We start from the raw sequence: 9,662 nt of genomic DNA, 5'->3' as shown, positions 1-9,662 counted from the left end.
CTTGCTTGATTGGCTGTTATTAATAATGCATTGTTCAATCTAAACCATTCATAAAATGACTCCCTGCTAGCCCCGAGCAAAGTGCTTTGGGACTCAGGAGGGGGAAAAAAAAAAAACCACCAAACCAAAAAGGAGCAGCATAAATCCTTTCTGTATATGTATATGAAAATGGATTTCTTCCCCCAACAAGCATACAAAACTAATTAGAGCCAAAGGGCCAGTTCATCTGCATTTGATTATGCCCTGCAAGATTGCTCAGGTTGGCTGGCCAGGGTGAGTGGAAGTCCAAGGCAGAGGAGGACTCACCTCAACAAGCCTGAGAAAAGTTACCTGGATTACATTTCCAATAAAAACATCAGCCTGCTAACATCCAAACAGGTTTGCATCCCAGGGACCATCAAGAGCAAGGACAGAGTGGTCAGGACTCTTAAATATTTGGAGAACTGGTGAGGCAAAGCTGAGGGAAGCCTTGTCTCAATGGAAGAAGACAACACATCGCCTCTGGCCAACCAGGTCTTGCAGCCAGAATGCTCCCAGGGTGGTAGCTTGATGCACTCACCTGAGGTTAGAGGAGCTGGCTTGGGGCTGGAAGCTAGAGAAGCCAGAGGAACCCAAACTGGGGGCTTGGCCTTCTCCTCCTTAAATAGGCAATGCCCCTGACCAGCATGGTGAGGAGGGCTCCTCCCTTAGACACCAGTTGGAGATTAATGGTGTAAATCAGCAAACCCTCATTGACTGCAGTAGTGATCCAGTGAATCCTCCAGCTGGGAGGCTGCCCTCATTTATACCAGTGGGAGACGTGTCCCCAGAGCTGTGATGGTCAATACCAGCTGTGAACCTGTCCTCCAGCCCAGCTTCTACTTGTCAAATGTTTAGAAGCATGCTGAAACTTAGGGTGCCTGGGGCTGAGGCAGATGAGCTGTGAAAAGGAGGTTGACAGCCCCAGACCCTGCTCTTCCATCCATCCACCAACCCATCCACCCACCCATCTACCCATCCATTCATCCATTCATCCACACCTCCATCCTCCACCGTCCTCTCTTGGAGGTCTCATCTGAGGGGACTGAAAAACCACCACAGAGCACTGTTGTTATTCCCTGCACTCAGCCCATGGGAAACTGAGGCACAAGCGGTGACACAAACCCCACATATCTGTCACACCTGTGAATGGGGAGGTGGATGGATGGTGTAACCCACACCATACAGCTTCATGCTACAATGACGTCCAGAGTGTGTAGGTTAGGGTCTGGCCCTCAGGAGCAGGAGGAGGGATGTGTTACCCAACCTGTCACATGTGCCTCATCCTCTGACCCATTTGTAGCACAACATGCTGCCTCCAATGCTCCTGAAATGCTGCCACTGTATCTAGGACACTTGGGTTTCTTCCTCTTGCATGATGAACAAAGACATCTTGGGAAGAGCTCAGCATAGTGCGGTGGATAGCAGCCAAGCCAGAAAGCAAGCATCTTCTCCATGTTGGCCACTTTCCTGTGGCATTTTAACCTACTTTCATGCTCCTTGAAGCAACTTTGCAGTCTTGCAGCCCTGTGTCTTCCACCTGAGCTCTGCAGCCCAAGTCCCAGCCATGGGTCAATACCATCAAGGGCTGACCCATGGTCCCACAGCCCCATGGTAGCATGGAGAGCTTGGGACATGCAATAACCTGACGTGCAGCAGCGAGGGGTAAGGAGCAGTGTGGGTACACATCTGGGCTGCTTGGAGATGCTGAGCCCCCAAATGCTGCCCTGCTGACCACGGGACTCCCTGCTGTGGGGCTTGGAAGAGGCTGACAGCCCGTGGGCATTCAGAGAGTGAGCAGAACAGTGAAAAAAAAATGCCTATAAACCACAACTCCAAATGTCTGATGCTGTGATTCCCTGAGCTGCAAATTACTAGTGCTTGGGAGAGTGTCATGGTAAGGGTGAGGGCATGCTTGGGCGACCAGCCAGCTGCAGGGATGGGAAGGGGGTGAGTCATGGCTCAGCCCTGAAGATGCTGAGAGCACCACAGCTGTTCAAACTCTGCTCCAGTGGGAAGGGATACATGGAAGCGCAGATGTCTGCACTGGATTTGAAGCGATGCCTCCCTCCTGCTTGACCCCTCTGCAGATCCCTGTTGCCCCTCAAAGCGAGGTGGCCTTGTCCATCTGCTTGGGACGGTCCCCTGGACCATGCCCAGGGCTTTTCTGGGGGATGTTAGTTGGGCTGGGCCAAAACTGTTCCAGGGAGCATGGTGACAGTCACAGTGTAGGTGGCCATGGTGCGACACTCAGTGTTGGTTCACTTGCATGGAAACAAAGTGGTTTTGGTGGCCACACATCACCCAAGCTCCTTGCCCACCCCGTGGGTGTCAGCCCCCTACCAGCCCTCAGACCGCAGGGCTGAAGGCAAACTGAGGCATGTCTGAGGCTGACCACTTTGGCCGATGTGGTCCCCGGGCACCAGGTGTCAGGCTGGGGGGCTTTGGACATGGCTCCTGGGAGAGTGGAGGTGCCTGGAGCTGGCATCGAGGATCAGACCTGGCATTTTGCTGTCAAGCAGCTTCCCCTCTCTGCCCCTCCAGCCATCACCCCCACTCCGCTCCCCTCCTCCCGCTCCTCGTCCTTGGGAGAATACACCCATCCCCGTGGCCTCGGGGAGGGGATGCGGAGCTGGGCTCCCCCCGAGGGAGAGGTGACCGGGCTTTTACTCTGCCTGCGAGCAAGCAGGGAGGTGGCGAGAGCCCCCCAAGACCCCCAGGGCTCCCCACCCCTGGAGCCCCCCGGGAAGTGCCCAGCCCCCCTAGGCGGGGCCGCTGGCTGCCGCGACAGAGCCGGGTCGGGGACACGGGGAGGACAGGGCTGACCCATCCGAGCCCGTGCTGAGCCCGCCCCGGCCCCCCCGGCAGAGCTCCCGGGCGCAGCCACCGGTGGGGCGGAGGCGGAGGGATGCGGGGGGAATGGTGGAAGGCAGGAATCGATCCCGCTCACAAAGTCAATGATTTCTCGGGTTTCTTATGGCGGGGGGAGAGGCGAGGGGCAGGGCCAGGGGTGTGGGGGGGAGAACAGACCCCCACGTCGAGGCGAAACTGCGGAGGGGAGAGGGGGCTCCCCGTTACCGCGCCTTTTCACGGGGTTGAAACCTTTAGGAGGAAGATGAGGGAGAGCGGCCCCGTCCCGGGAATCCGCGGCAGCCTCCCGTGCCTCCCCCCCCGCATCTCCTTCCCCCTCCGCTCAAACGCTTAAAAGGTCTTTGCATGCAGTTAGCGCCCTGCAGAAGGGAACTACCCGCGACGGGACGGGCTGGGGCGGCGGCACACGCCGCACACCGCCCCGCAGAAATACCGCATCGCCCGGGCAGGGGGGGCGGCAGCACCGGGGCGGGGGCGCGACAGGGAGTGCTGGGCTGGGTCCCGAGCCCCGGTTCCCCGTCCACAAGCGCTTCCCAAGGGCTGCGAGCCCGCGATGTCCTGGGAGGACGGGGCTAGCCGTGTCCCGCATCTGCCCCGACGGCATTCCGGTCCCTCCGGGGGGAGCCCGGCGAGAAAGCGGGGAGCAGGGGGGGCTGGATTATGGCTGCTGCCAAGTGCGTGTGAGTTGTACTCGTTGCTCTGCGTGGAGGGCGTTTATTATGGGTTCTGGTTTGGGTTTTTTTCTGGGGGGGAGCCGTGCCCACCCCGGGGAGCAGCCGGCTCCGTCCCCGGCGGAGGCTGGCGAGCGGCGGCGGTGGGTGGGTGGTGGGATGGGAAAGGGGTGGCGAGGAGGGAGGGGGCAGCCGTGCGGAGGGGGAGGCTGGCAGAAATGCTAATTCCTCCCTTCGCTCTCGCCTCAGCAGCCCAGTGCCCGTACGGCCCCGCTCCGCCTCGCAGCTCAGCCCGGAGAGGTGTGGGGGTACGGGTGGGGTCCCCCCCCTCCTCGCCGCGCCCGTCACCGTCGCGTCCGGGCTGGCGGAGGCTCCTCCGTGCCACAGGGACAGCGATCGGGAGGAGGATGCAGAGGACCGGTAACGGCGAGAAGGGCTGCGTGTTGCTTAACGCCACTTAGGAGCGGGTAAGGTGCGGGGTCAGCCCCGGTGCGGCGAGGCACGGGGGGGGGGGGGGGGGGGGGGGGGAGGGGGACACGACAGGGGCGAAGGGGGTGTCAGGGGAGAGAGGAAAATAGGGAAGGAGAGAACTAGGGACAGACGGAGAAGGGAGGGAGGAAAGTGGGGAGAGGAAGAGAGAAAAGGCTGGAAGAAGAAAAAGAAAAAAAGAAAAGCTAAAGAAATAATAGGAAAAGGAGAAATTAGAGAAGAAAGAAAACGAGATTTAATTTGGGGGGCGGGGGGAAGCGCAATCAAGACAAGAAAAAGAGTGAAAAAGGTGGGAAGAGCAGGAGGGGAAAGGAAGGAAAGCGGGGGAGAGGAGGAGAAGGGGGAAGAGGGGATGAGAAGGAGCGAGGGCCGAGGGGGCGGCTGCTGGGGGGAGCCGGACACAGACAATGGGGCGCGGCCCCGCCACCGCCTCTTGCCGGGCGGAGGCCGGGACCGGGAGCGGGGCGGGGAGAGGAGGCGGGAGCCCTGAGAGCCCCCTGTGTCCCTTGGCAGGGGGAGATGGCCCCGCTGCTGTCCCTGTGGCTGGTGGCCCTGCTCGGCTTGGCCCGGGCGTGCCCCGAGCCCTGCGCCTGCGTGGACAAGTACGCCCACCAGTTTGCCGACTGCGCCTACAAGGACCTTCAAGTGGTGCCTACAGGGTTGCCCTCCAATGTGACCACCCTCAGCCTCTCAGCCAACAAGATCACCTCGCTGCAAAGGCGTTCCTTTGTGGAGGTGACCCAGGTCACCTCTCTCTGGTTGGCACACAACGAGATCCGCTCCATCGAGCCCGGTACCTTCGCCATCCTAGTGCAGCTGAAAAACCTCGACATCAGCCACAACCAGATTGTGGACTTCCCCTGGCAGGACCTCTACAACCTCAGCGCTCTCCAGCTGCTCAAGATGAACAATAACCACATGGCTCTGGTGCCTCAGGGGGCTTTCCACACCCTGAAGGACCTCCGGTCCCTACGCATCAACAACAACAAGTTCACCACCCTTGCAGAAGGTATCTTCGACTCACTTAGTTCCCTCTCTCACCTGCAGATCTACAACAACCCCTTTGAGTGCTCCTGCAAGCTCCAGTGGTTGAAGAAATGGATGGACAGCACGCTCATCTCCATCCCTGAGAAGGACTCCATCACTTGTGCCCTCCCTGAGCAGCTCCGAGGAGTGCCAGTGGGGAAGATCCCAGATGTGCAGTGCACCTCGCCTACCATGCAGCTCACCTATTACCCCAACCTGGACACCACAGAGCTCTTTGATGGCTTCACCCTGACGCTGCACTGTACTGTGACGGGCACCCCGACACCCGAAGTGAGCTGGAAGATCCGCACCTCCAGCCAAACCCTGGAGCTCAATGGGAACCCAAAGGAGAGCGCTGGGAAAGACGTCCCTAAACAGGATCCCGAGCGCTTCTTGGTCTTCAAGAATGGCACGTTGGTGATTCCCCACCTGAGCAAGCGGGAAGAAGGCACATACACCTGCCTGGCCACCAACGAAATGGGGAGCAACCAGACCTCAGTCAACGTGGCTGTGGCAGGCACCCAGAAATACCCGCTGCAGCCTGGGAGGGACCCGCTGCTGGGTAAAGCACAGCCAGGTGACAAGAAGCCTGGGGCCAAGGGAGCAAAGAACAGTGTACTCATGCCAGATGAGAGGAGCAAACCCCTCGGTCCCACCCGTCAGAGCCAACCATCCCCAGTGGCTGGGACAGAGTCCACAGGAGACGGGCAAGTCCCCTTCCAGCTTCCATCCTTTGAGAAGAAGTGTGGCTCCACGCAAACCAGCAAGTACATTTCCAACCATGCCTTCAACCAGAGTGGCGACTTCAAGCAGCACACGTTTGACCTGGGGGTGATCGCCTTAGATGTGTCAGAGCGCGATGCCCGGGTGCAGCTCACGCCTACCTACATGCAGCCTGAGAAGGTCCACCTCAGGATGCTCTACCTGTGCCAGGAGAGCAGCCAGGGCCACGCCTTGGTCCAGTGGTCCAAGATCGAGGAAGGGGTGAACTCGTACTGGTTTCAGGGCTTGAACCCCGGCACCAACTACTCTGTGTGTCTCACCTACCTGGGGGAAGACTGCCAGGTCCAAGTGGTCTTCACCACCAAAAAAGAGATCCCCTCACTCATCATCATTGTGGTTGTGAGCATCTTCTTGCTGGTGCTGGCCACCTTACCCCTGATGGGGGCCACGTGGTGCCACCTCCTTTCCAAGTACCAAGGGAAGACCTACAAGCTCATCATGAAGGCCCAGAACCCGGATCAAATGGAAAAGCACATGGCCGCTGACTTTGACCCCCGCGCCTCCTACCTGGAGTCCGAGAAGAACTACAATCCCAGTGAGGTGGGGGAAGTGGACGTGGAGGAAGAAGATGATGAGGAGGAGGACGATGACGAAGGAGGCAGGAGGCGGAGGAGGACAGAAGCCGAAGGGGCTCCCGAGCTGGAGCGAGAGGAGAGCATGGCAGCCAGCTCCATGGCGGAGTCGCAATCCAAAGCCAATGGCGAGGAGTTCGAGGTCCACTCCGAGTACAGCGACAAGCTGCCGCTGGGTGCCGAGGCTGTCACCATCTCCCAGGAGATCAACGGCAACTACCGGCAGCGCCCCCGCTGAGCATCCCCGCACCCCCTCAGCCCTCTCCCCGTCCCCACCTTTCCCCAGCCACCCCCACCCCCGGGACACCACCGCTGCTTTTTCCTCTGAGGAAAGACTGAAGCATCCTCCGCGACGCCCGCCTGACCCTCCTCCTCCTCCTCTTCCTCCTCCCTCAGGCGGCAGGTCCCAGGGGAAGGTACTTCGCCCGGGGGATGCTCGATGCGGGTAGGACATTTCTCCCAAGATTTCGTTTCCGTTTTGGGTACTGGCGGTCCTTGCTCCCGGCTCGGCAGCAACACCGCAACGATTCCAGCTTCCCCATCCACCTCTGTCCTCTGCTCTCCCCGTGTTTTCTTTCCACTGAAAGGAAAAAAACGAAAAAAAGAGAAAAAATGGCTAAAAGAAAAAAGCCTGACATCCCAAACCCTTTTTTTCTGGAAACGATTCAGTCCCCGGTGGGTCCCTGCCGCTCCTCGGTCTGGTCCCGCCGCTCCCTCGGTCCCCGGTGAGTCCCCTCCGCTCCCCGGTCCGGTCCTGCCGCTCCCCGGTCCGGTCCTGCCGCTCCCCAGTCCGGCGCTGCCGAGCCCCGGGTGCGAACCGCGCCACAGCCCGGTGCAGTCCCCACAGTTCCTCGGCGTTATCCTCCCCGTTCCCCGCTCCGTGCCACTTCCTGGTGGGTCCCCGTCGCGCCTCGGTCCAGTCCCTGGTGGGTGCCCATCGCGCTCCGGTGCATCCCTGTTTTCCCCGATGGGTGGCCCATCGCGCTCCGGTGCATCCCTATTTTCGCCAGTGGGTGCCCATTGCGCTCCGGTGCATCCGTATTTTCCCCGGTGGGTGCCGGGACTCCCCGGTGCCTGCTGCTCCCGGCGGTGCTCTCCGTCCCCTGGTGGGTGCCAGGACTCCCCAGTGGGTGCCGGAGCTCGCCGGTGCGATCCCCTCCCCGCTGCCCGGTGGGTGCCGGGGCTCCCCGGTGTGCTCCCCGCCGCTCGCCGCGGCGCCGTTCGGCACCCGGAGGGGCTGGACAGCTCCGCGCCCCCCGCCCGCTCCCCGGTGTGGCGGGGGCGGCCCGACCCCCCTCTCCCCCCGGTCCCATCCTGACCCCCCGGCCCGGCGGGGCCCCTCGATGTGTTTTGGGTAGAGTAGCCTTGTAGCCAAGTGTCTGTGCCGTAGACGCGCCCGTGCTGCTGGCGGGCGGGCGGGCGGGCCGGCGAGGGGGGGCCCGGCCCCCGGAGGCGAGGGGTCGCCGCCGCCACCCCTCCGCACTCCGGTCCCCGGGAGCCCCGGGGCCGGCGAGAACCGCGGGCGCCTTTCTGCGAGCTTCTGTCTGTGAAAGAGTCAATAAAACGGATTGAAAGTGGAGCCGGGTCCGTGCTTGATGGGAGCGAGGGGAAGGTTGTGCCCCATGTCCCCCCCCACTTCTCTGCCCCCGGGCTCTGCCCGGTGCAGGCCGGTACAGCCCCCGGTACAGTCCGGCACGGCCGAGGGGAGCCCGAGGATGTGGGAGGCGGCACGGAGACACATCGCCTCAGCTACAGGCAAAGCACGCACACGCCACTATAAATATATATATACACACACACATCTATTTCTACCCATACACCATGCATGCACACAGTATATACGTTATATTTATGTATTTATGTATATGCATATTAAATACAATTCACACACATACTATATATAGATACACACACTATATATATAGACATCTATGCTATTTACACTCATTTTTTATATATATGTACACAGTATGTATATGCATAAATAATTGTATGCACACACTATGCACACACATTTTGTATGTACTCAGTCTATGCACACAATATAAATATACGTAAATACAGAATGTGTATGAAAATATAATGAACCAAATATATGCTCTGTAGACACACTCTCTATAAACTCGCTATATAGAAAAATACAAACAATATTTTCCCCCAGCACATACACGCACACTCTCTACACACGTACCAATACTCATACACTATATACATACCTATGGAGTAAGAATGCATACAATATATACATACAATTTATATAAGATCTGTGTATCTACGCACACGCAATATGCATGCTCAATATATGTACAAATATACGCTAAATACCCACACTACCCATGTGCACACATGCCCTTGCTCCGTGCACACATACATCCAACGCTTCTCTCCTACGCACACCCTGTATGTATGTACATACACGACTACACTGCCGGCGCCGTGCCGCCCCGCAGAGCCGCGCCGGGGGCAGGACGGGGCTGCCTGGGCAGGCGGTAGTGTCACCCCGGCCCCCAAGCGCTCCCAGCCCTAAGACCGGGGGTGCTAAGAAGGTGCCCGGTGGATTTACCCCAGCCCCCCGCCCCTGGCCCAGCCAGGAGCACTCCCCTCTCGTCCAGCTGATGATTTAAGCCCACGATTACACTGCGAAGATTTAAGGCTGCCTCCGATTGCTTTTCTTATCTGGAGCTACGAAGCCACATGCCCTCCTAGTGTTCCTGCTTGAGGGGCGGCGTCCCGCCGTCTTGTGGGGATGGTTCCCCACTCACCAGCGCCCAAGGGTGGCCCCTTGGCGGGGGGGGAGACTGATGCCTCTCGCTCTCCCCAAACGCAGCCTCCGCATCCCAGCAGATCCCTCCCCAAGCAAACACCCGTTTCTCCATCCTCCAGAGGACAGCTTTCTATTTTAAGACTGGGCTCTGCATCTTTCTCCTGCAGCAGGGAGCGTGGGGGAGACAGACAAAGCAGGTCGGCACGCAAAGAGGTGGCAGGCAGGGGGGGTGTCCACCTAAATCCCCCAAATCCTGGGAATTTGAGGCTCTGCCGCAGCAGCCCAGGTGTTTGCTCCAGCTTTTAAAACCCCGTGCCAAGCAGAGACTCCCTCTTGTAGGCAAATCCCCTTCTGCGGATACACTTATAATTGAGTTCCACGCTTAGAAACATATAAGGAATAGAAAAAGAACAATCATTTCTGCCTCCATTTAATTAGGGAGTAATAGATTTCCCTGCCTAACATATC

At 59.0% G+C, this 9,662-nt stretch overlaps 1 protein-coding gene across 1 annotated transcript; it reads left to right on the top strand.

Moving 5' to 3' along the window:
- Positions 1 to 4,568: 4,568 nt before the first annotated feature.
- Positions 4,569 to 6,668, top strand: LOC104032666 (immunoglobulin superfamily containing leucine-rich repeat protein 2). The gene has a single exon (XM_009485076.2). It carries the CDS (start codon positions 4,569 to 4,571, stop codon positions 6,666 to 6,668), a length of 2,100 nt encoding a protein of 699 aa, XP_009483351.2.
- The last annotated feature ends 2,994 nt before the right edge of the window (positions 6,669 to 9,662 follow it).

This window comes from Pelecanus crispus, chromosome 7, assembly GCF_030463565.1.
Source record: "Pelecanus crispus isolate bPelCri1 chromosome 7, bPelCri1.pri, whole genome shotgun sequence".
Classification (NCBI taxonomy): Eukaryota; Metazoa; Chordata; class Aves; order Pelecaniformes; family Pelecanidae; genus Pelecanus; species Pelecanus crispus.
The sequence above is the reverse complement of the archived record's forward strand: the minus strand, read 5'-3'. Positions and strand labels throughout refer to the sequence as shown.